Source organism: Lynx canadensis, chromosome X, assembly GCF_007474595.2.
Source record: "Lynx canadensis isolate LIC74 chromosome X, mLynCan4.pri.v2, whole genome shotgun sequence".
Taxonomy (NCBI): domain Eukaryota; kingdom Metazoa; phylum Chordata; class Mammalia; order Carnivora; family Felidae; genus Lynx; species Lynx canadensis.
This window is the reverse complement of record NC_044321.2, coordinates 14,476,389-14,503,035: the sequence shown is the minus strand read 5'-3', so window position 1 is coordinate 14,503,035 and position 26,647 is coordinate 14,476,389. Positions and strand designations below refer to the sequence as shown.

Sequence of the window (26,647 nt, the reverse complement as noted above, 5' to 3'; positions counted from 1 at the left end):
ATCAGGTCAGTGAAGATACATTTTTTTTTTTTTTTGAAAACAGCTATTTAAAAGCAACTGCAACAAATGCTACAAAGGTGACACGACCACAGTGCTACCGCAGTACAGAATGGGGAGTCACCCACTCCCTGGGGGGGTCTAGAAAGGCTTCCCGTAGGGAGAACACTTGACCTCAGTCTCGGGGAGGGAGGAGGAAGAGCTGCGTAGGAAGTAGAGCAAGTACTGGGAGCATCACAGAAATAAAAATACAGCACTGTAGAAGCAACACGTCAAGGAATTGGTGAGAAGTTCAATATGGCTGACAAGTAGGGAGCAGTGGTGGAAATGAGTTGGAGACAAGGCTGGAGGGCTAAGAGCAAGGGGTTCTTAATGCTACCCTAAGGAGTTTAAATGAAAGCAATCCTGTAGAGGCTTCTTAACACCAAGGAGAGAGAACTGAATGTGTAGCTTGAGGGAAGATTCTTCCAAAGGCAACGTAAAAAGACTGAAGGGAAGACGGAAAGCCGGAGAGACGCATTTAGGAATGGTTGTCAACAGTGCAGGTAACAGATGCTAAGGGCAAAAGAAGCATTAGAGATGGAGAGAAGGGAAATACAGTTGAGCTTGAGATGTGATGACACAAACTGGCTCAATCGATTGATCAAATATTCACTCAGTCCCTAACAAGATGTGCTGGGCTCTGCTATAGGTGCTGGAAATACGGGGATAAAATAGGTAATTTCTGCCACTGGGGAGCTTATACTCCAGTAGTTGAGAACTAGCCAGATAATAATTAACAAGTAAACAACACGACTACATCCTAGGAAGATAAGTGCTAGGAGGGAGAACAGCAGGATTGTGTGCCATGGGAGACACTAGGAAGAGGGAGGGGCAGTACGTTGGGGGCATGAGAGAAGGGACATTCTTGGAGCCGAGATTTACAAAGTGAGAAGGGGCCACACAACAGAAGCACCTTCCCAGATGGAGCCACAAATCCCAAATTCACGAAGCTGGAAAAATCTTAAAATGTTTACAGAAGTCAAAGAGAAAGAAAGACAAGCGTGGTAAGGATTTGAAGAGAGAGGAGAACTGAGAAAGGTATGAGCTGAGGTCAGGGATCTAGAAGGGCACGGATCAAGCAACGGAGATGGACTATAGGAAGGAGTTGGGATGTATCCTCAATAAAACAGCAATTTGTGAATTATGACTTTTTTTCTGAATAGATTTCACTTTCGACTGGACTGACGATAAGTCTTATTTATTATTTCCAGCATCTAGTATAAAGAATGTTCAATAACTTTTGAAGTATTTGCATCCTCAATTAACGGTTATAATTTGGGTAATTTTCACCTCACAAAAGCAAAAATAAAAGGAGAAAAGAGAAAATTGCCTCAGAGAACTCAGACATATGAGAGACAGAGAGAGAAGAGAAAGCAGAAAGGAGACGAGGAAGTGTATATGCTCTGTTCATTCATTTCTTCCACAATGAGCCTCACAGGAGCGGGTACGATGTCGGGCGCTCGTGTGCGAGGAGGGGTGCTCTTCAAAGTGAAACGAACCAAGGTCCAGAAAGTCAAAGGACAAAAGGAAGCGCTGTGCAAATATCAAGGAAACATGGTTTGAGAATCATGCCTTTGAGAGAAAGAAAGGAAGTGGTGGCAAGCTTATTTTATAGTTGTCACAATGGTCACCAACTGGCATGTCAGCCCTGAGTAGCTGAAAACTTACAAAGGAGCTTTTGGGGTGGATAGAAGAGAGAAGCAGCCTCTAACACACTACTCTAATAAGGTGCCTCTGCAAGTTGGCGGTCTCTCATCTGGGGAAAGTTTATACTTGAAGACCCTTTTTAGCATATTCTCCACAAACAAGCTTTGTAAAAAGTTAGCAAGTCTAGAAAAGGCTGCCCAAGACAATAGACTAGTTTGAAAAGAAGATGTGATGTTTCACTGTCAACAGACAGACAAGAAATACTTGCTAGAACACAACCTTCAAATCTGTGCAATGCAGGTACTCATAGTCTTCCTCAAATCATTACAAATTTGTTTGCGTAAATAAGAATCATTTATACATTTGTATATCTTTGGGGGATGCTTAATATTGTAGACAAACATTCTGAGATAACCAAAGTTTAGAATATAATAATGCATATGCTAGAAGAGGTTTTAAAAATTTGGAGCTTATAAATTAGGAAAAACATTAGCAACTTCCACTTTCAGACTACTTTAAAAAATTCACAAATATTATATAAGTTTCAAAAATATTATAATGGGGATTATAAACATTGTAATGGGAAAGGGAATAGTATTCAGTGGATGGCTTAGCATTCCACTGTGTAATGAACAATGATTTAAATACTGCTATATTGATTCCATCTGGAGTTTTAGTAAAGCCTCTTACCCGGAGCCCATGGAATCGAGGATTACTGTAGAAGAGCTTCATCTGCTCAGATGGAAGTGGTCCTAGCACCTTCTGAATAGTAAAAAGTTGGTCGATTTCACTTTCTCCAGGAAATAAAGGCTGTCCATCACTGAGCTCCCCAAGAATACAGCCCACTGACCACATATCTACGGACTTTCCATAAGGAGCTCTGAAAAGCAATTGGAGAGATTATTTTGGAAAATGAAGAAATATGTTTTAATAATTTCCAAATTATTATGAAAAGATTCATGACTTAAAGCACATTTGTGTCTTTTAAGGAATTAAAAGTGAGGGTGACAAAAGGACTTATGGATATCCAAGTAAAGACTCACAGCACAAGTAAATAAATCTATGCTAATAAAACCATCAGTTTAATAACAATTTAGTTAGTATACACCAAGTTGAAATCTATTCACATCTGGGCATATTTTGAACATGAATGGCTTAATAAACCCTAATACAGTGCACATGTCTGATGAGTTAATACTTCACTTGGAAAATGAAATGCTCCCAAGAAATGTATTTAATAGGTAATTATCCTGTAGCTCTCGAAATGTTACAAAGTTAACACCTCATCCATCTTTTGAGTTCAGTCTATTAAAATGTACTACTGACTTACAGGTCTTCTTGAACAACAAACACAGAATAACCTCTGATTGCACAGAGTCACGATTTCAAATACCTAAGAGTGTGCTATGCTCTACTGTATTATTTACCTGAAACTATTTGTACCCTATGTATAGGGGGCTTTATGTGATAACTGTTTGTCTCAAAGCATTTTTGCCCCCATTTCCTTAGGGGTTTACACCTCTCCTCTAGGATCTGAGTTTACCAAAGGGTTTTAGGAGTGTTACTGTTATTAATAAATGGAGGCTATCCGTGAAAATCTAACTTTTCCAAAACAATTTTACATGTATCTATAGCCAATATCTACAGCCTTAAATCAAATTATATGTGGCAAATTAAGAAACCATATTTTCTTTAGTTTCAAACACAAATAATCCAAGTTTTAAGAAGGCAAAGCCAAAATAAAGGATCTGAAAAAAAATATGGATGAAATTCTAGAATGCTATAATGATACGGCAGTAATACAAAACTTTTAACAAATACTCTAAATGAAAGCAATGTTAACCCCACACAGACTATGTTGCTAGGACAATAAATCATTATAACTGTAAGTTGGTATTTTATTTATCTCATGTCCTTCCCACAAAAACCTAAGGACCATATTAGGAAACTTCACCTAGATTTTTTGGGTAGCTTGTGGGGGAGGGAAGGATACTGACCTTTCTTTAAAAGTGCTAGATGAAGAAACCTATGGACAATCTCTACATAGCCAAATTGTGCTATTTTTCTTCTGTCAACGAATTTGAGTAATTTATGCAGCTGGAACTATTTTGAATGTCAAGGACAAAGTTTGAGGAGGTACAAAAATATAAATTCTTAATGTTACCCAAAAATCAACTGATTTCAATGGGACTTTGACACAAATAATATGGTTCTTCAACTAGTACCTGACAATCATTTAATTAGCAATATAGAATTTGGCTCAAATTAGTTGGGAGTCCCCATCTACTTTTGGTAGCTCCCACACATCTCTAAACATAACTGCAGTTTTCTGACAGGTATTATTAGGCAACAAATACTCTCTGAAGGTCTGCCCTAAGGCTGTCCTCAGAATGAACTCCTTGGGGCCATCTTATAGACAAAACTATATTACAAAAAGTCCTCTAGCATACTTGAATCCTCAGATGGTGTTCTAAGAACAATCTACTTCATACTCATTTCTTTGGCAAATCTGTCCAGTAAATTCAAATTTCAATCCCTCCCAAAAGAAAATGGACTATGCATCCCCCAATGAGTCCAGACAGAGGTACACAGAAAAAGGAACAAAGACAAACATAAAAGAAAATCACTCCTAAAACCAAGTTTAAAAATTAGCACAGAAATCCTAGGGGTGCCTGAGTGGTTCAGTTGATTAAGCGTCCGACTCTTGATTTTGGCTTAGGTCATGATCTCATGGTTCATGAGATCAAGCCCCACATTGGGATCCACGCTCAGCGAAGAGCCTGCTTAAGATTCTCTTTCCCTCTCCTTCTGCTTCTGCCCCTCTCTTGCTCTCTCTCTCTCTCTCTCTCTCCAAAAAAATAAATAAAAGATATTCTAAAATCTACCTACACAAAGAGAGATAATAAAGTGACTAACCATCATTTGTTTCCCAGGATAAAGCAAGCTTTTGATTTCAAAAAAAGAGTAAAGCTTTCCATAACTGATATCAATAATTCTTATAGGCTCTATGTCAGCAATGGATCAAGAATCACAACCAGATGGTTGATAGACAGTAGGAAATCAATTGTGAACATAAAAATAAACCTTCAGTAACTTAAACATATAGTCATCATGATCGTCAACAAAAGAAACATAGAAATTTATATTCCTACTATATAAAAAGTAACTTTTAAAAATTAAATTTCTCATGTACCCCAGATACATGTACAGCACACTAAAGAGATGAAACCTATAAATAGTGCACCAGTCACCATTACCACCATTTCTAATTCTATTTGTAGAGTGTGCCTTCTCTCTCCATTCTTGGATGGTCCCCAAGAAGGAAATACATCTAGGGAAAATAAGAAAATGCTACAACAAAGGTAAGTAGAGGATTATTAACATAACTATGTGATCGAGTTCAGGAGGATAGGCTCCTTCTGAGGCTCTCAAGTTAAAACAAACTAAAAAGAAAAGAAGAATCTTACCAGAAACCCTATCCTGGTGTTAACAGATGAATGAAAGAGCACTGAAAGTGGAAGGATGGGCACAAAGTGGGTGGATGTGGAGATATTGCTGAGAAAATCAACAGTGCAGTGTGTGTTTGAATAGCCATTTACCATCAAACAGGATTTCTCTATTCAGAAGAAAATTGGCAACTGGTTCGATATTTACATCATGTTTTTAGCAAAGTGGTTACATATAAGAGATACTTGGTAAGTGTTTGTTGAATAAATGAACGAAGGAATGAACAAACCAACCGACAGGCAGAATGTGAAACTCCTCTTAATGTGGAAGATTATTAGCAAAGGTGGAGGCAATAATTCCCCCTATTTCTGTAACTGTGCCACTCCTCCCATGAAGACGTGGAGTTTATTTCTCCATCCCTTGAATCAGGGCTTGGCCATGTAATGTGTTTTGGTCAGTGAGGCAAAAGTCATGCAATCAGAGGCCTGAAAACCACTTTTGCTTTGGGGCTTGCCCAAAAACAAGCAAAATTCTTGCTGCGGGGAGTTTTTCTGTTCTCACATGAAGAAACTAGGACTAGCCCACTGGACGATGAGCCTCCATGGAACAAAGATGGTCTGTCCCAGTTGAGGCCTCCAGATGATCTGCTGAGTGACGGTAGCTACCTGAGCGACTCCCATGGAGACCGGCGAAGAACAATTCAAATGAACTTCAATTACTGACTCTCCCAAATCACTGGCACCCAGAATTGTGAGCAAATAAAATGGCGTTTTGTTTTACACCATTAAGTTTTGGGGTGGTTTGCTACACTGCAATAGGTAACTGGTATTTAATTAAATAAAGTTCTTATCTTTCATTGATGACCCCAAAGCTAATGATATAGGATCAGCAGATACATAAATGGCATTTTATTTGGGGAAGGTAACTCACCCAAGTAAGAGTTCTGGAGACCGATACCACCTGGTGGCCACATATTCTGTATAATTAGCATTATTGCCTTCTGATAGATTCCGAGCAAAACCTGAAAGATAGAAAAACCCAAAGGTGTAACTTTGAAAAAGAAAGAATTTCATATTGGCAAAGTATTTCAGTGCTAGTAATATTTTATTTATTTATTTTTTTTCAACATTTATTTTTTTGGGACAGAGAGAGACAGAGCATGAACGGGGGAGGGGTAGAGAGAGAGGGAGACACAGAATGGGAAACAGGCTCCAGGCTCTGAGCCATCAACCCAGAGCCCGACGCGGGGCTCGAACTCACGGACCGCGAGATCGTGACCTGGCTGAAGTCGGACGCTTAACCGACTGCGCCACCCAGGCGCCCCGCTAGTAATATTTTAAAGGAACATCAAAAGAACATAATAACTGGTACTGAATGGGTTGTTTATTAATGGTGACTTCGTAATTTTCAAAGGTTAGTGTGTGCATACGTCACTTAAAACATGTAGTGTATTCACTAAAAAAAAAAAAAGTCTCCCCTTACACTGCAGAAGTCCATGTTTTTGAAGTTATCACATGGTTTTATAAGCATTCAGAGCCTACTTTTAAGTCAGCTCTCTCAATAAATGCAAATCTTAGAAACAAAATGAAGTCCCCACAAGAGCCCAAGTCAAAGCTAAAATACTTTGTCACAGATGGTCATCATATTCTGACACGTGGGACTTAATACAGTATTTGTATATCTACTGTTGCTGGTCAGTTCTAGCCATTATATAAGCAACTAAATAGTTGGTGATGATGGAAACTAAGCAGGCCAAAACTATTTTCATCTCCTAATGTGACTGAGAAGCATATTAGGGGTATCTAAATTACTTATACAATCTATCATTATTTTCCCTCCAAACCCTTTCAAAAGTTTTGGGGCCAAAAACTAAGCCACTAGGTAAGCTAATTAATTACCCACCTAACTCACCAAAAACATTATGGATAGTCACAGAGAACCAGAACATTAAAATAAGGGATAAAAATTAAGGTGTATATCAATTTTGAAAAGTAGAAAAATCATGTTTCTTAAAACAGAACTGTAAAAAATAAAAACCACAGCAAAAATCAAAGCCCTAACTCCAATTAATACTCCTTTGTAAGACATATTTAAAAGAAATATTCCTATTTTTGAATGGAATTCTTCAAGCCAGACAAAGGAGCTCATGTTGTGGGAAGAAAAGCAGTTCAGAAATTGTCACTGGGGATGCACAGGGCACAGAGTACCACACGCAGTGCTGCCATGTGAAACTTCCTCACCGCTAAAAATTGTCTTTCCTTTACAAAATGAGGCCAGACCAGGAATACTCTTTTCCTATTATTAACCATTCCACTGACATCTCTTTTGTAGTTATTACTTGTTTACAAATTTCAGTAATTTGGGGTTTTAAGCAGATCACCAACCCATAGAATCATGGAGGCATAGTCAAGGGTGCATGAGGCACACAAAGTGTCAGTATTTGGTGGTAGTCACAATTATGGATAGGAAGCCAGAAATAGAACCACAAATACTCCTTTTAAATAACTGTATTTCAGTATTTCTTTTTTATTCTCCTAAACACTTCTTAAGATGCTTAAAATATAGCAGGACTCTTCTTTGTAATATGCCTTACAAAGTATGAAGAAAAGTAAAGCTACCTGTGTTATATTAAAGATATTAATATTCAAATTCTTTGAAAGCACTGGGTGAAAACAGTTACACATGCTTCTAATAGCTACACGGGACAAAATTGGTCACTCACACAGTGAATTCTTAGAATGCTGCCATTTCCCATTTGTTTGATTCACCTTGGAGGTACCAATCTAACTTCTGCTTATGAAAGGACACAGTCTCATTTACATATAGAGGTTTACATTATATTTTTGGTTATATTTGAATACATGAAAAAATAACATTAAAAAAAGTCAAGTTGTTATTTTTCAGCATATGGATTAGAGAAAAGAATTTTTAAAAGTGACCTATAACTTAAACACCCTAATTTATAGTTTTATAACCTTTCTGAATTATTGTAATGTAAATTTTTAAGAGCACTTAATACATTTTTATACATATATGGAGAACAATACCCAATTTTATTTATTTATTTTTTTTATATATATGAAATTTATTGACAAATTGGTTTCCATACAACACCCAGTGCTCATCCCAAAAGGTGCAATACCCAATTTTCTATTAGGAGATAGTACAACTCAAAAGCTTCCTAATACACTCAACCAGGAGCTGGAATGTTAGACATCAATTACTAATCTCATTCACTCAACATTTAAAGGGAATAAATGGAACTGTTCTAAAAATGTCTTTGACCTGTACAGGTATGTAACTACTGTGTACACATGATACACATGTATTTACATAGGCATATTTTTAGTGTTTATGATTACACCTAAGATAATTTCTATCAACATTTAAAAATATTTTTAAAATATTCTTTTATCCTACCCAATACAGAAGGCCATAGTGGTATTTCGTAGAAAATTCTTTTTCTAGAGTCATTAAGCACTGGGCTTATGAATATACACACATGCTCATATTTGCTTTGCATTCTCATTAAGCAAATACTGCATTATGACTTTTTAAAAATGGTAGACAATACCATGCAAAGAGAGTATTCTCCCAACAATCAATTTTCCAATATATGACTGAAAAGAATATTCCTCTAATTTAAGTCAAAACATAAGAAATACTTTTAATAAGCCTTTAAAAAGCTACCTATGTGTTATATTAAATTAATTCTACTTATAAGTTTCCATTTCTTTTTAACTTACCAAAATCACACAGTTTCAAAACATCATTGTGGCTGATTAAGAGATTTTCTGGCTTGATATCTGAAGTATGAAGATTAAGAAACAATTGTTAAAAACTGTTCCATGTACTGCTGACTGACACTCTTGGATCACTATAACAGCAGCTAATTAGAAATATCCAGAGTAATTTGAATAGAAACCTGTGGCAGCAAAAAGCAGAGTAACACATTTTATACTGGTACATAAAAGTTTCAATTTGTTTTGGAGAAGCATGCAGACCACAATTTCAAAAATATTTTTTTGCTTTAAATCTTAAAGGTATTAATGGAATCTGTGAAAGGAATTTAAGAATCATTGAATCTAGGCCACCATGTCTCAAGGAACTATCTACTTTATAAAATACTAATGACATCAATTTTGGGAGTTTGAATATTAATTTTTTGGAGATAGAATATACATACATATATATATATTCTATATATGTATATTCTATATATGTATATTCTATATATATTCTAAAGTTCATGGGGTATCTGGGTGGCCCAGTTGGTTGAGCATCTGACTCATGATCCCAGGGATGTGGGACTGAGCCCCACGACAGGTTCGTGCTAAGCGTGGAGCCTGCTTAAGATTCTCTCTTCCCCCACCCCCCGCCCTTCTCCCCTGCTTGTGTGTTCTGTATTAAATAAATACACTTTAAAAAAAAAAAAGAGAAATCATTTCTCTTGTCATTTTCTATATAATTTCTATATTTATATCTCTCTTTAGCTTTCCTGTGTAGTTCACAATTATAAATGTCTAATGCTGAAGCTATACTGGATGAGTCAAGAAAAGATTTCTCATTTTTTCCATGGATGTTCTGAAGATGTGGTGGGAGCTAAGTAGAAATACACATAAAATGTTATTTAATTCCTACCCTGGGAGACATCTCACAATTCTATTTTTTAGAGTATCAATCATTTATATCATATGGCAGAGGTGAAAAAGGAGAAAGGGAAGACGGAGGAGTAAAATCTGTAGATTTCAGAATCATGGTTTCTTTTTTGTGTGTGTGTTTTTTTTTTTAATTTGAGAGAAAGAGAGAGCAAGGGAGAGGGGCAGAGGGAGAAAGAATCTTAAGCAGGCTTCATGCACAGAGTGGAGCCCAACACAGGGCTCAGTCCCCAACCCTGGCATCATGACCTGAGCTGAAACCAGGAGTCAGATGCTCAACTGACTGAGCCACCCAGGCGTCCCTCAGAATCATGGTTTCTACTGCGAATTCATAACCATTGATTTACTGTATACTTAACCAAATCACAGCAATACCACAGAACTGCAGCTAAATCAGTTCCTTATTAATATCCTCATATTGCAGTATACACTGTTATTAGAATCATTACCCCAGACACTAGATGTGCGGTTGGCTTGAAGACATACCTATACTACCAACAACCTTTTTTTTAAAATATAATTTATCGGGGCGCCTGGGTGGCGCAGTCGGTTAAGCGTCCGACTTCAGCCAGGTCACGATCTTGCGGTCCGTGAGTTCGAGCCCTGCGTCAGGCTCTGGGCTGATGGCTCAGAGCCTGGAGCCTGTTTCCGATTCTGTGTCTCCCTCTCTCTCTGCCCCTCCCCCGCTCATGCTCTGTCTCTCTCTGTCCCAAAAATAAATAAACGTTGAAAAAAAAAAATAAAAAAAAAATAAAAAAATAAAATATAATTTATTGCCAAATTGGTTTCCATACAACACCCAGTGCTCATCCCAACAAGTGCCCTCCTCCCTGCCCATCACCACTTTCCCCTCTCCCCCACCCCCCATCTACCCTTAGTTTGTTCTCACTCCTTAAGAGTCTCTTATGGTTTGCCTCCCTCCCTCTCCGTAACCTTTTTTCCCCCCTCCCCACCCCTCCATGGTCTTCTGTTAAGTTTCTCAAGATCCACATATGAGTAAAAACATATGGTATCTGTCTTTCTCTGCCTGGCTTATTTCACTTAGCATAATACCCTCCAGTTCCATCCACGTTGCTGCAAATGGCCAGATTTCATTCCTTCTCATTGCCAAGTAGTACTCCATTGTATATATAAACCACATCTTCTGTATCCATTTGTCACACCAACAACCTTGATATGGTAACTGGTATGAAAGTCAAATCCAAGAGAAATATAAACTTTTTCTAGATATAATTAATAGAAGTTGGCATTCTTCACATGACCTTTAAGCTATTCTTAAAGTGACACTATTTTTAAAGGGATATCCTTGTATGTCTGTACAGGTAAATTAAAAGGTAGTATTCATTTATTTGATAATTCAGAGACAAGAAGGAGATACTGTAACATTTTCCGATAAACATCTTTTAGCTTCATTATTTTATCAATATGTGTCCCATTACTGTAAAACTCTAGAATTCAAGCAAGATTATCAGCAGAAGATAAATGGTGTAGAGTCAAAGACAGTGCTGAACAAGTAATTTCCCTTTTATTACTATAAATCACTCACCTAACAGCAATAAAGGACAAAATAAAACAGTTTATGGAAGCATAATCATGACCTTTATGCAAGGTTGATCATGCCTACAACTTGCAATGGGCACTTTCCACTCATGGGTAGGGCAATTCAGGAGGTAAAGGTACATACCAGAGGTTGTTGGTCTAAGAGGGAATGAGAGGTGACAGTCAATGGGGGAGGTCAGTAACTTAGGGACCACCTTTAAAGCCTGATTCTGAGTGGTTTCACATTACCTGGTCTACCAACAGGACCAAAAGGCAATGGAGACTACCCCTTTGCTCGTTTCACCCCAAGTAAGCTTCAAAGTTCCCATTTGTTGAATTCTTTACATCCCAAGGCATTTCTAAAGTTGAGAATAGATCTGGTTATACAGAGATCTCACCATAATATCCAAATAAACTTGCAGTCTATCCTTTTGATAATTCAAAAGGAGACTTGGAAGGTAAACGATGTTCTCATATCCTGTACATTGGAAATGTACTTAATTCAAAGGGAACATCAGCACCCATGGAAATATTCTTAAGAGAGTAACATGTAAAATATTTCATTACATTCGATGTTTTCTTAATATTGTCCATTTCAAAACTTCCATACTTACCTCTATGTACAATATCGTTCTTATGGCACCAGTGAATAGCTTTGATTAGCTGATAGATATAACTTTTAACTTTTTCAGGTGGAACTCCATTTGGCATTTCTTCCAGCAGTTCAAGCATATTCTAAAAATTAAATAGGGAGCCATTAATCTCCACAAATTAGGCAGGCCATAAATCATGTAGTAACAATTTAAAAAAGCATCTTGGGGCACCTGGGTGGCTCAGTCGGTTGAGTGTCCGACTTCAGCTCAGGTCATGATCTCATGGTTCGTGAGTTCAAGCCCTGCATTGGGCTCTGTGCTGACAGCTCAGAGCCTGGAGCCTGTTTCAGATTCTGTGTCTCCCTCTCTCTTTGCCCCTCCCCCCCATCTCTCTCTCTCTCTCTCTCCCTCCCTCCCTCCCTCCCTCAGAATAATTTTTTTTTTTAAAAAGCATCTTGGATGATAATTCATCCAATACACAGCATGCATTTTAAAAAGCTGTTTGTTTTCCATCTACAACTTTTTTCATGAAAAAGCAGGATACTCTATTAAATCAAAGCTCTCTTTTAAGAGAAATTCCATTTTTACTATTCCTCAGTGCTGCCCCAAATAATAACCCTGGTACTTTCCACTCTCCCTAAAAATGTTTAAGGCATCATTTTAGAATATTTTCAAGGGAAAAGCAATACAAAGTAGAGAGAAGATGCTGTGATGTATAAAGGAGGGGGTAAACAAGCATTTTTAACACAGTGCACTGTGCATGTTTAATAGCACCTTGCAATAAAATCAAGCCTTGAAAATATTTCTGGAGGACCTGGAAAATATTCTTAAAAGAAAATGATCCTTAATTTTAGAAGTGATCCATGCAATCGGTACAAAAATTAAGATAGGCTAGAAAATGCTGTTGAAATAAACACAGACTTCCAACAAATCAATTTCTGAAACTCTTAGCCTGGAGTCAGAGATCATTCTAAAACTCACACAAAATTTTTTTACTAAGGAGAAACCCCACTTAACCAGTTTCACTGAATTTCCAGATTAACCACACATTTTCCATTCCCTCTGTAAAGCACCACATTAAGGCCCATAGCATTAGAGTTTATTGTTTGTAGACGACCATCTAGAAAAGCAGTTCTCAAAGTATGATCTGTGTGTGTCTTAGGGGTAGTTACCAGATCTTACAGAAGGCCCATGAAGTCAAAACTACATTCATAGTAACACTCAGCTTTTTGGCACTTTTACTATGTTTGCATTTACACTGATGACTCAAAGCAAGGATGGGTAAGCTGGTGGCACCCTAGCATAAATCAAGGCATTGGATTCCTCAATGCCACACTCTTACAGTTAAAAAGGAAGACAAAAAACCAATTTTTTGGTTTTTTTTTTCAACGTGTATTTATTTTTGGGACAGAGAGAGACAGAGCATGAACAGGGGAGGGGCAGAGAGAGAGGGAGACACAGAATCGGAAACAGGCTCCAGGCTCTGAGCCATCAGCCCAGAGCCTGACGCGGGGCTCAAACTCACGGACCGCGAGATCGTGACCTGGCTGAAGTCGGACGCTTAACCGACTGCGCCACCTAGGCGCCCCAAAAAACCAGTTTTAGTTAAGGATGTCTTTCTTGGGGCGCCTGGGTGGCTCAGTTGGTTAAGCATTTGACTCTTGATTTTGGCTTAGGTCATGATCTCACAGTTTGTGAGATCGAGGCCCCCCACTCCCTGGGTTGGGTTCTGTGCTGTCAGTGTGGAGCCTGCTTGGGATTCTGTCTCCCCCCGTCTTTGCTCCTCCCTGATATGGGCGCATGTTCTCTCTTCTCTCTCAAAAAAGGATGTCCTTCTTTGATTAAGCAGTAAAAATTATTACTTGTATTAAATTTCAACTCGAGTACATGTCTTTTTAGGAATCTACATGATAAAATGGGGAATACACATAAAGCACTTCTACTGCATAACAAAGCATGATGGTTATCTTAAAGAAAATCACTTGGGTGACTGAGTTGAAAGCTGAACTAGCTGTTTATTTTTGATAGAATACCATTTTTTATTTGAAAGTATGACACATAAATGTAGTTATGTTAACATGTGATGGGATTCTTATTGTTATTTTTAAATGAATTAACTTTATATTGTTCAGTTCTGACTTGTAATATGATAAATATTAATAGATAAAGCCCAAATAAATAATAAGCTTTTAGGGTTTCTAAAAATGTTAACAGTGTAGGAGTCCTAAGGACCAAAAAGTTAGAAAACCTCATACTTGCTCTAATACAACCTCACAATTTTGTTCCCACCAGTCAAGCTGCATATAATCAGTTATTCATAACACTCCCATACCTATTTGTAACAGATGCACTTCTTTTAATACAATTAAATATCATATAAACCAATGAAATAATGTTTTAAATAAAGAGATTTGCTGTTTATAAGAAAGCAAAATTTAATACTTTGGAAAGACTGAATGAAGGACAGCCACTAAACATACTGCTGTCTAATGGTATGTGAGTGCAGCAACTAAAAAATGCTGGCAAGGGACAGGTGGTGATGGTGATAAGGATTCTGCACTGAGATTACTTTTTAATGTTTTTAAGCTTTAGTTTGGGTTTACAGAAGCTCTCACAGGCTATCATAGTTGATGCATTATGGGTATGATGTATCTAAGAAAGACTCATCAGAACTCCAATCAGAAGATCAATGCTCCAAAGGCCCTGACCCTACCCCTAAGGAGTAGGAAATGAATATATACTGATATATTTTAAGTTAAAATGTTTCAAGTATGTATGCATGATTTTTTAATGATTCTCCACTCGAGTTGCCTTTTTCAATTAACAAATGCATAGGAGCTCCTAAATGCACATGAAGAATAAGAGGGCTTTGCAATACAGAAAATAAATCGTATGTCTCATTTCATATCATGTTCTAAATCTGTCAGTGGCAGATAGGAATGCCCCTCGATAGCCATTCTTCCCTTTAGTCCACAGTAATACAATTTGTAAGTCGATACATAGGTGCTCAGAATGAAGAGTATATTTCCCCTCTGCCTTGCAGCTTGAGACGCCATGAAAGTAAGTCCTGGCCAAGGGGATGTGATAGCTGGAGTGTGATCTTGACCTTGAAGACAAGGGCCACATCTCAAGGGTGGCAGAATGGAAAGGCAGAAGCAACCTAGGTCTCACACAGCTGTGGAGCAGAGTTACCGTACCAGCCCTGTACTGCCTACCTTTGTATTTATGTGAGGAAGAAAGAAACTTCTATTTTGTTTAAACCACTGTAATCCTGTATGTCTGTAACAACCCCACTACCCCTTAAGAGCATCATTTTCTTGCCCTCTTGAGACTCTTTGTTAATCTTGTTAGGCGCTGTTGCTGATGGGAGGTCACCTTCCACGGAAAAACCACAGGGTCAGGCCAAGAACCCCAGGTCTGGGGGACACAAGACAGAAGGTCTGGTAGCAGCTCTGCCACTTATTGGTAGAGAGATCTCAGACACGACAAAACGTCTGGTACACAGAGGTGATTTCCCCATGTGTTCATAGCAAATTGTTATTAATCATGAACCATCACCATGAACAGAACAGAAATAAATAAGACAAACCGAAACAGATCTGTCAGAATTGCATTACTGGCAGTGAAAATGGTAAACTGCATGATTATTCTTGCAACTAAAAAATAATATAAAGAGCATCCGATTTTTACAGGAATCCTTTTTTTATAACTTTTTATAAATATCAAATTTCAATTTTGGTAGGGAAGGTCCTTTAGGAATATACCTAAACCGACAAAGAAAAAGAAACCTTTAAGCAGATTTTGGAAAAGAAACACAAAACAGCGTTTTATTTTTATTTTAAGTTTCTTTCTTTGTTTTTGAGAGAAGGAGAGCAAGCAGGGGAGAGGCAGAGAGAGAGAATCCCAAGCAGGCTCCGAGTTGTCAGCACAGAACCTGATGCAGGACTCGAACCCACAAACTGTGAGATCATGACCTGAGCTGAAACCAAGAGCTAGACGCTTAACCAACTGAGCCACCCAGGCATCCCCATGAAACAGTGTTTTAAAATGACAAAGAAACTTGTAATACGTTTCAAGTTTTGCTTGAATTGAAATTCCTATGTATATTTATTTTCATTAGAAAAATAATTTGTAGGGGCACCTGGGTGGCTCAGTCGGTTAAGTATCTGCCTTTGGCTCAGGTCATGATCTCACAGTTCATGGGTTCAAGCCCCGCATCAGGCCCTCTGCTGTCTGCGCAGAGCCCACTTTGGATCCTCTGTCCCCCGCCCCCACCCCCCACCCCCGCCCCACACTCTCCGGCCCTCCCCACTCATGCATTCTGTCTCGAAAGTAAGTAAATAAAAAATTATTAAAAAGAAAAAAAAAAGAAAAAGAATTTGTAAAGGCTGAATTAATTCAGAAGCCACACTCCTGGGTCATCTTGGCAACACTGCTTTCTATTTTGTGATGATGATGGTGGTGGTGACACTATCATTTATGACATAGAAGGCATCTGACAAACATAACCCTCCCCAGCCTTCATGTTCATTAGAAAGCCTCATTTTATCATGTACAAATTCCTGATTTTATCATGCAGATTCCTACAAAGACATGTACTCAAGAAGTGAAATATAATAAAAGTAGTAATTTTTAGTGTTGTTTAGCTATTAACAGGAAATCAGGAACCACATATTTATTCATCAAGGAAACCTCTAAAAGGTCCATCTGGCACCAGTTTATTCTACTCCTGTAAAGGTACTTATTTAAGTTTTGGACAATAACCAACCACTGTAGGGCAGCTACCCTCAAAGAAATTCAAAGGCCCACCTATTGATTACTGCAGCATACATTAGCCCCTAGGCCACACATCATTAAAACTGTCACTAATCATTACCAATTAAAAAAAAAAATACCAAGGCAAGTATACAGATAATTTGAACCGTGTGTGCTTTTCTTCTTTTCTCCCATGCTTCCAATTCATTATCTGTGGCCTCATCTACCTCCTCAAGCCTCACCTTATGCCTCCTGGCACATCTTCTTCCCTCAAAGCCAAAGCACTGACATTTCATAAAAGGTTGCTCCATGAGCCCACTCATTCACCACCTTAGGTCTGATTTAGGCAGCCACCCTAAGCTCCCAGGCTGCCTCACACATACCTCTGTCATCTTATGCCATCACTGTCAACTTACTTGTCTCTCCCTCAGAGGCCTTGCCTCGGTTTAATTTAAATAAAGTACATCTAAAAATTACCTGTTGAACACAGATTCTAAGATTTTAGAAGCCAAATCAATACACTGTTGAAATTTAAGATGAACTCCGTACAGTTAAATTGCGCAAAACCCTTCAATATATTTCAGGGCTTCTAATGATTATGGATAAAAAATTCATTTTTAAAGTACTGAGATTATGAGTACACTGACAAATCATACTAGACAATAATACTTCCTTGAACAGTGTCAGAAATGACCCTACATAAAAGAATCAGGCAAATTCCATACTATCAATTAGTGACTTACTTTTTCAACATATTCAAACACCAAGTACAATTTCCCCCTCCGACGAAAGGCTTCCTTCAGCTCCACGATGTTTTCCTGCTTGAGAGTACGCAGCATTTTAAGCTCTCGTAAAGTCGTTTCCTTGACTTCTTCATTTTCTAGAATGTAAACAATGGTGGAGAAGAGTAAAATTAAAGCTTTCAAACCACTGTTGAAAAAATTCTAAAAACAATGAAAACATACCAATTTTACTTTCCACTTTGAGTACTTTCTGCATAAGAAGTTCAAGGATGGAAGAATAAATATCACATTTTCTTGTTGAAAGGATCAAGAACTAGCCACTTAAAGAAGAAAAGGCTTACTTGACCAGCATGAACCTAATTTTCCCCTTATGTTTTCTTGTACTCCGTATTGCAGAGGGTATGTGTAAACACAGACTTACAGATACAACATATCAATCTACTGTCATTTTAATTCTAACACTTCCTACTGACAAAGGAGGAGTTTAAAAGAGTAAAAAGGAATCGATGGTATCAGTGTGCAGAGCAGCCTCTAGGCAGCATCTGTAGCAGCTGATGTTTTTAACTCTAGCCGGAAGCTTTGGCTTAAAAGAACATTTTATTTCTCCGGCTGCATGTGAGTCACCTCAGTGAGCAGAGGTCATATGCCAGGCACCCACCATGCAGCTCGTAGTCAAGTTGCAGGGAATTCTAGGAGAGTCTGATCTCTCTGAACAGCAGCTGCTATAGGTTCCTGCTGTCCTCCTGTGGCATGTCCACCTGTCCATCCCAGATGGTGTAGCTGTACTGGGACGGAGAACTTATGCTGAACCAATATAGCCTTCCATATGATCAACTTCACTCACGATAACCCCCACAGGCATGGAGGAAGGACAGAAGTCACATTAACTCTAATGGATGAATTGGCAGGGGAGTAAGGAAGGTAATACTTTTCTTTTTTAGTGAGTTTTTATGATACCTTTAGGTGTAGCCTGGAAATGCTAACTACCATGTTTACATATATACACATATGAATGTGTACACACACACACACACACACACACACACACACACACAAGAATACAGGTTCATAATTCTTTTATCTGCAATTTCAAAAATCCATCTAAAAACTGAACACTTTCTCCAAGTATATGGCAAATCTCTTTAGAGGTAAAATCTAAACTGACATGAGACCACCTAGTCTTTGTTTATCCCACTTAGTAAGAACATTCAGGTGCTTGCTTCAGAAATAGTGTCTTACTGGGGCGACTGGGTGGCTCAGTCAGTTAAGCGTCCAACTTCGGCTCAGGTCATGATTTCATGGTTCGTGAGTTCAAGCCCCACGTCAGGCTCTGTGCTGACATCTCAGAGCCTGGAGCCTGCTTCAGATTGTGTCTCCCTCTCTCTCTGCCCCTCCCCCCACTAATATTCTGTCTCTCTCTCAAAAAAAATGAATAAACACTAATAATAAAAGAAACAGCATCTTATTACAGGGTGCTAAAGTAGCATGCCATATTTCCATTCCAAAACCTGGAAGTTGTGAATTCTAAAACACATTTGTCTCCAACATTTGGGGTCAGAGTCAAAATCCTAGCTTGAGAATCCAAGTTTTATGACCCTCAGGTTCAGGTATATTCAACCTCCTTCAGGTTCAGGGAAGAAGAAAATGAGAGTTTGGGGATGAGGATGAGAAAGATTAAAATGCCTTCTAAGAAGAAATGCCTCCTAAAGCAAGGTACACAAGAGGAAAAAGGCTGATGGGGCTAAATGGGGAGAGAAGATTCTAAATTAGGTGCCAGGAGTACTTCTCAGATTATTTTCTATCCCAGCCTATCTCCCAGCCCCCATTGAAACGGAGTTTAAAGAATCAAGAGACTGTAATAAACGCAAGGGCTTTGTAGCACAAGAGTATCTGTAATAAACAGGGAACAGAAAGTCAACACTCCTTTGTGAACTGGTTACACAAGTGAAATATTCTCCCTACTTCACACACACACACACACACACACACACACACAAAAAAAAAAAAAAAACACACAAAAAACACAACTGTTGGGGAGCCCTGGAGCACAGATTAGGAAAGGACATAGAAAGATACTATCAGAAAGCAAGAAGCAGCAGTAGGATAGGTTGACAGTGGCATAAGCAGTGAGCCAGCCCAGCCAACATCAGGAGGGGGGACGACTGGGAACTAGGGACTCACAGGGCCCCCATGAGGGGAAAAGAGTATGACACCATGGGGGTCACCTGGCAGTAGGGGGAATGTGATCAGGGGACCTCCCAAAGTGGCTTACAGGAATGTGGTGGGACAGAGGTCCAGCTGTTCTGCAAAATGGGGCTGAGCCAGATAAGTGGTATTTGGTGACTTTTAGAATTACTAAAACACTAACAGCCTTTAGTCTTATGAGGAAGGCTACCCCATCTGGGTTACTTTTGAGACTGAGGTAATCAAACCAAAGTTCACCTATCTCTAAGACACAGAATGCCACAAAGGTCTCGATACAAAGCAAATGATCTTCTAACTAAAGGAGATAATCCAATACAAATATAGTGATTACTCACAACCTGGTTCCTGTCTGCTTTTCCATTCCCCATTTCATATCCTTCCCACCCCACATTAGTCTTTCAGTTCTCCAAATAGCCCCAACTTAGTTTTTTCAACCTTAGGGCCTTTTAACTTGTTCCCTCTGCTTGGAACTCTCATTCTACAACCCAGACTCCTTACAGGGCTGGCTCTTCTTCAGGATTCAGTTTGAACAGCACTCCTCAGAAGCTTCACCCAGATCACTAAACCAAAGCAGGCTTCCACCCCTATTATTCCTTACCACACTGAACCTATTCTTTTGCAGACCAAGAGCTGCTATTCTTTCTGTTAAACCAAGAGCTCTAGGAGGAGAGGCCCAAGTTCTGCTGTTCAACAATACACACTCAACCACCTAGGACTGCACCCGGCACAAAGAAGGGATCAATAAATACTTCTGACACAAACACATCCACTGATGTCATGAGGAAATCTTCACTCCTATGTGGCTAGCCCTCATTCCCTTAAGACGTGGGAAGCAGCGATGTGATGGCAAACAAGAGGCACTTTCCCTCTCAGTTTTGAGTACGGTACTTTCAATCTTCTCTCTAGAACGTTGAGAGGGCAGCTTTTCGGGCAGTAAGACAAACCAAATTTCTTTTTCCCTATATACCACTATGCCTGGTTGTCTTCTACAATATGTGATTATAAAAAATGGGGCTCCAGAAAACTTAAAGTACTAAAAAGGGTCACGAACACATATATATTTAACCATTCATTAATAACATCCGTAAGCTATACTGGAGCTGGGTACAAAAAAATCTTGCAACTAAGTCAAAAGTAAATACAGCTGGTGTATCTTTTCTAGTCAACTGCTTGGTGAATTCTTGGCACTCGAAAAGCAACTGAAAAAGAGAGCTTTGAATTATTAGCAACTTGTGGCGATTTTACTTTGCTAACAGATAAAGCTACCTCAGAATGGCTGAAGTAGAATGGTTTTAGAAGAAGGAACACTGGAGTAGGATTTGGGAGACCTAGAGTTTGGATCCCGTTAAATAACCAACACTGTGACATATGATGTTGGGCAAGCCACTTAACTTTTCATTCATAAAATAACAAAATAAATGGGCACACTCCCCGTCTACACACACCCTAAAAAATCCCATGGCTTTTTCCAAATCTAATAACCAATGATTTCTTTCCATTAAAATCTCATTGATTATGAGCCTAAACCTCACCGAATTTTGATGCTTTGTTATATAGACATCATTCAAATCTATACTGACTCTACGTAAAAATGGCTAGAGAGAAAAGAGAAATTAATCTTGAAAAAGAAGTTCACAAAATCACTTAGCATGTGGGGCCAAAACCACCTCATTTGAGCTGCCTATCTTTTTTAGGAAATGAAGGCTTTACTCTAATTTATGCCTGTCATAGATATCCAAAGTTGAGGTAAGCACTTCAGCACTAAGAATGTAATGAATGGGAACAGACAGGAAGCAGAATTATTAATTCCCTAAGTGCAAGTAAAATGCACACTCGTCATTACTTGGTATATCCTATCATTTTTGTTTCTCTAAGTACTTTTAAGGTTCCTGGCTTACCCTGTACTTTGATGAAATTGCAGCACTAAACGATCGGATGATGAAGAAAAGGAATATACTTTCCACTTACACATGCTTCTCACCTCAGAGGTTCAGAAAGTAGCCAAGCTCTTTAGTGAGGCAATTTTTTAAAGGTGCTGGCACAGCCTACTCAAGTGAGCACAAAAATCCCTGCCTTCCAGTTGAGATAATCCTGTGGATTCTTTACATAGGCAAGGCTCCTCCAGTTTACAAATGAAGAACCCAAGTCTATAAAGAATAGCTTCCTCGGGCTGAGGGAAGGGAATGCCACACTAAGTAGAACAAAGGGACACAGGCAACACGGTAGATGGTAGTGAGCAAGCTTTAGAGAGTCAGTCGAACACCCAGGTCCGGGTCTACACTCTGCTACTGCTTAGCTGAGTGGCAAAGCAGCATGGTATGGATGGAAGAAAAACTCAAAGATCCTGAGGCCTGCATCTTTCCCAGTTAATCACATACTGACTGTACAGCTTTGGACCGTGGGTTCCTTGGCTATAAACAGGAATTGGGCTTCTACTAGAGGATTCGAAGGTCCTTGCAGCTCTAAGACCCAGTGCATCCGAGCAAGTCCTGCTTATGTGCATGCTAATGGGCTTGGTCGTCAGTTTCCACTGAGGGTGTTTACCTTAGCACAGGCAGCAAGTCTGACAATGTTACATAAATTTTTTTGACTGATGATTAAATGGCAGGGTAGAAGAAGGACGTTAAGTAAGAAAAAAACAAAGAACTAACCTGCTTTTAGCTTGCCAATTAGGCAAGTTAACACACTAAGAATCAAGAAGGGAGATTCACTAAAGTTAAAAGAAAAACAATTTTTAAGAAAAAAAAGTCACAGGAGCAAAAGTAATGCAAAGTAATAAAAAGAGAAAAACCTAAAGATGAACAGAAACTCTATTGTAACTCTATTTTTAAAGAACTGTGGGCTTGGAAAAGAAACCCAGAAATAGCTGTAACCTACTTTATGAAATCATAAACCTGACATTCTTGTATAGACAAAGAGGCCCCCCAAAATGGACCTTTAAACAGGTACAATGGGAGGGGGAAAAAAAGCTAACCCATCCTTGTACAAAATCATCAGGATACCATAAGGGTTGCCCTGACTGAAGAAGGAATACCAACAAGAGGGCGATTAACACGGCCAAGGGGGTTTGAATGGTGGTGCTGCTATCATATATACTAAAAAAGATGAATTCAGCAGAGACTGGGTAGAGCACAATGGAAATGTATTAAATTATGAAGGGTGCAAATGTTCATCAAATCCTAGAAGAACCCCTGAAGCTTGAAAGAGATCCATTTTGGACATTAAAAGAAAGTCTGGTGAAATCATGACTGGCCAGAATGTTCAAGCTTAGTTAATTGAATTCTGTTTAACCAAAGGTGGGAAAATTTGTTTCAAGGCCTCTCCTACAGAGAAATCAAGTTCTTGAATTTAAGGAGCAAAGACTATGAGCTCTTGTTTTATACCATTATGCAAAAATGTGACCAGAATTCCCTCAATCCAGAAATCAGGATAGAGCTTTCTAATGTCTGAGTAGAGATAAGGATGAAATAAATTGGAGGAAAGAATGGATGACCAATTACACATTCTCTCATGTTTAAAAAGAATATGTCCGGGGCGCCTGGGTGGCTCAGTCGGTTAAGCGTCCGACTTCGGCTCAGGTCATGATCTCACGGTTCGTGAGTTCAAGCCCCGCGTCAGGCTCTGTGCTGACCGCTCAGAGCCTGGAGCCTGTTTCGGATTCTGTGTCTCCCTCTCTCTCTGACCCTCCCCCGTTCATGCTCTGTCTCTCTCTGTCTCAAAAATAAATAAACGTTAAAAAAAATTTTTTTAGGGGCGCCTGGGTGGCGCAGTCGGTTAAGCGTCCGACTTCAGCCAGGTCACGATCTCGCGGTCCATGAGTTCGAGCCCCGCATCGGGCTCTGGGCTGATGGCTCAGAGCCTGGAGCCTGCGTCCGATTCTGTGTCTCCCTCTCTCTCTGCCCCTCCCCTGTTCATGCTCTGTCTCTCTCTGTCCCAAAAATAAATAAACGTTGAAAAAAAATTTAAAAAAAAAAAAAATTTTTTTAAATAAAAATAAAAAGAATATGTCCATTCCAAGAGAAAATGTATTTATTTACAGAAAAGATAAACAGCGGGATATGAAATGCAAGCCTTTTAATTTGATATAAAAGCAGAGATACAACCTAAATTCCATCTTAACTGTGGACTGCTATACAGCTCCCTGAGAATCAGCTTCCTTGCCATGTAACAAGTAGGGAGGATCCCTCCTCACCCCATCACCCGTACTTTTAGGGAAAGACTGAAAAGTCCTAAGAAGCAAAAGATGTTGTCACACCAGAAGATGCAAATATACATCAAAAATAAATCCTAGGGGTGCCTGGGTGGCTCAGTCAGTTGAGTGTCCGACTTTGGCTCAGGTCATGATCTCGTGGTTTATGGGTTCGAGCCCCGCATCAGGCTCTGTGCTGACAGCTTGGAGCCTGGAGCCTGTGTCAGATTCTGTGTCCCCCTCTCTCTATGCCCCACCCCTGCCTGTGCTCTGTCTCTGTCTTTCAAAAATGAATAAACATAAAAAAAAATTTTTTTTAATAAAAGATAAATCCTAGATCACAGGACCTCCTCAAGTAAAGGATGAGCAGACAACATTTTTAACTCTTGTTCACTCAAATCTATCTTTTCTAAATCACTGCTCTTGGATTATTTAATAAATTGAGAATGACAGACATCTGTACACGTGTGCGCATGAGAATGCTGGTCCAACAGTGACAGAAGATTATCATTCGGACATCAAATCTCATTGTAGACAATTGTAGTTATAGGAAGGGGAGATGAATTAGGCTAAATCTATCATTATACATAGTCCAAAATGTATCTTTTAACTAAATAATCTCTAGTACCTTTTTAGTCTGGGGTCATTTTTCTCTTCTCAGAAAACCCAAATACTGAATAGAACTAATCCTTTGAAGACTTCTGGTTGGTTAGGTGTTTATAGTTAATGTTTCTCTGTGAGAACTTACATTAATAGACAAACTCATAATACTATATCACTCAGGGTATCATTAAGAATTCATTATCTGAAACTCTGCATTTATAATGATGTATAAAGAAGCAAAAGTCAGGGCACCTGGGTGGCTCAGTCGGTTAAGCGTCCGACTTCGGCTCAGGTCATGATCTCACGGTTCGTGAGTTCAAGCCCCGCATCGGGCTCTGTGCTGACAGCTCAGAGCCTGGAGCCTGCTTTGGATTCTGTGTCTCCCTCTCTCTCTCTGCCCCTCCCCCACTCCCTCTGTCTCTCTGTCTCTCTCTTTCTCAAAAATACAAACATTTTTTAAAAATATTTTTTAAAAGCAGCAAAAGTCATCAAAACAAAAAACTATTAACTAATGAAGTGATCTCAGATAAAAGTGTCATCACTCACACAGTACTCATTTTTAACATGAGGTTTTAATCCCTACCCAGTATGTAGGAGAATCATAGACAAAAGATATGGATATTTATCCATATTGATAGAGTTCTAATAGCTAACAACTAGAGAGCAAAATACTGACAAGGATGTAGTCAGAAAGACAGGGACATACAAAAATAAAGATAAAACTGACAAAGCTTTTTGTATATTTTTTAATAAGCCTCTTTTTATCATTATGAAAGTCATTCATTGTCCTAGCCTATAATTTTACTGCAAAAATTACCCCTCCCTCAAAAAAGTTAACACTGGATTCTTTTTTCTAAGAAATAGCTATTATAATCTAAATTGTGTTAACTATAAAATGAAGTAAACGTATTTTCATAATTTTTGTTCCATTTTCTCAACTTAAAAGTCCCAATCTAACCTTTTATTTACTATTTAAGGTTAGTTCCCATTTTAGGTAGTGATCTATTATCCTGGGATAACAAGGACAGCTTGAACAAAATACTGGTCCTACCTTATGTAGTTTCAAAAACATTTTATAAAAATGTGTTGAAATATTTACAAATTTAACAAGAAAATAGGACATGATCATAATCTTTTAAAGCTAACAGAAAGTAATATATACTCATAAAATATCCCTTCATATCATCAGTATGAGAATACTGGATTAGCTTGAATGCAAATCAGACCAAGTTCAGATCCTATTTCAGTGTAACAATGTTTTTACAGGATTATTTCATGACCTTCACAAAAATTTTTAAACACTGGGTTTTAGAAGGGTCATAATAATATCAACAGAATATTTTCAGAGAAACTAATAAAAGAGATTAATGAGAGCTATATGACATTAAGGATATTCTGATGAAACTCTACTTTTTATTAGAATTTTCCTGATTGAAATTTAAGGTGATAGAATGGTTCAGAATTAAGTGGTTTACATAGGGGTTGAATGGACATTCTCATCTGTACTAAACTATCTACATACACTTCACATTCCAAAAGGATTTTTCACCACACATATTCCACTAAGCAAGATTCTACTCAGGCAGTGGGGTGCCTGGGTGCCTCAGTCAGTTACGCGTCAACTCTTGGTTTCAGCTCAGTCAAGATTGCACAGTTTCTAAGTTCAAGCCCCGCCTTGGGCTCTGTGCTGACAGCAGCACAGAGCCTGCTTGGGATTTCTCTCTCCTTCTCTCTGTTCTTCCGGTTTGCCTTCTCGCTCTCTCTCAAAACAAACAAACAAAGAAACAACTATTTAAAAAAAGCTCTTGCTTCCATGTTAACAACAACAAAAAAAGATTCTACTCAGGCAGGAGGGAAAGGGTTAAGACAGAACAGAGAGTATGATATCTCCCAGGGAGAGCTAGAAACAGTTGAAAAGTGTGCCTAGAATAGAACTGGAACTAAAAAGTTATGAATAATTGCATGTCTTTAGATTCTATCACAGTAATGTTTAGGAAGTATCCAGAAGTATATATGGGCGTACCTACAAAGGTGTCCATCTGCAAGGTGGATGGGTGACAAGGCTGCAATGCCTGTAAGGTATGGTAACTGATAATGGTCTGGCAGAGAGGAGGGCAGAGGGGATTCATGCTTTGTCAGTGCACAGCAATAAGGGCTGATCAAATGTTTCCTATAATGTCTACACTATTCATACATTCCCAGGATACCACAGCTAGAAACAATGTCTCT

General features: G+C 38.7%; 1 protein-coding gene across 2 annotated transcripts in view; it reads right to left on the bottom strand.

Annotated features, from left to right (window-relative positions):
* CDKL5 (cyclin dependent kinase like 5) overlaps positions 1-26,647 on the bottom strand; it is a 194,125-nt gene that overhangs the window by 37,942 nt on the left and 129,536 nt on the right. The window contains exons 5-9 of one of the 2 annotated variants that reach the window (XM_030305552.1): positions 17,422-17,558; positions 11,945-12,065; positions 8,880-8,939; positions 6,064-6,154; positions 2,377-2,566 (exon numbers count right to left, since the gene is read on the bottom strand). In XM_030305552.1, the coding sequence (XP_030161412.1) occupies positions 2,377-2,566; positions 6,064-6,154; positions 8,880-8,939; positions 11,945-12,065; positions 17,422-17,558 (599 nt within the window). Of the gene's footprint in view, positions 1-2,376; positions 2,567-6,063; positions 6,155-8,879; positions 8,940-11,944; positions 12,066-17,417; positions 17,559-26,647 lie in introns of those variants that run through there. The other variant, XM_032592172.1, reaches the window with a different exon arrangement.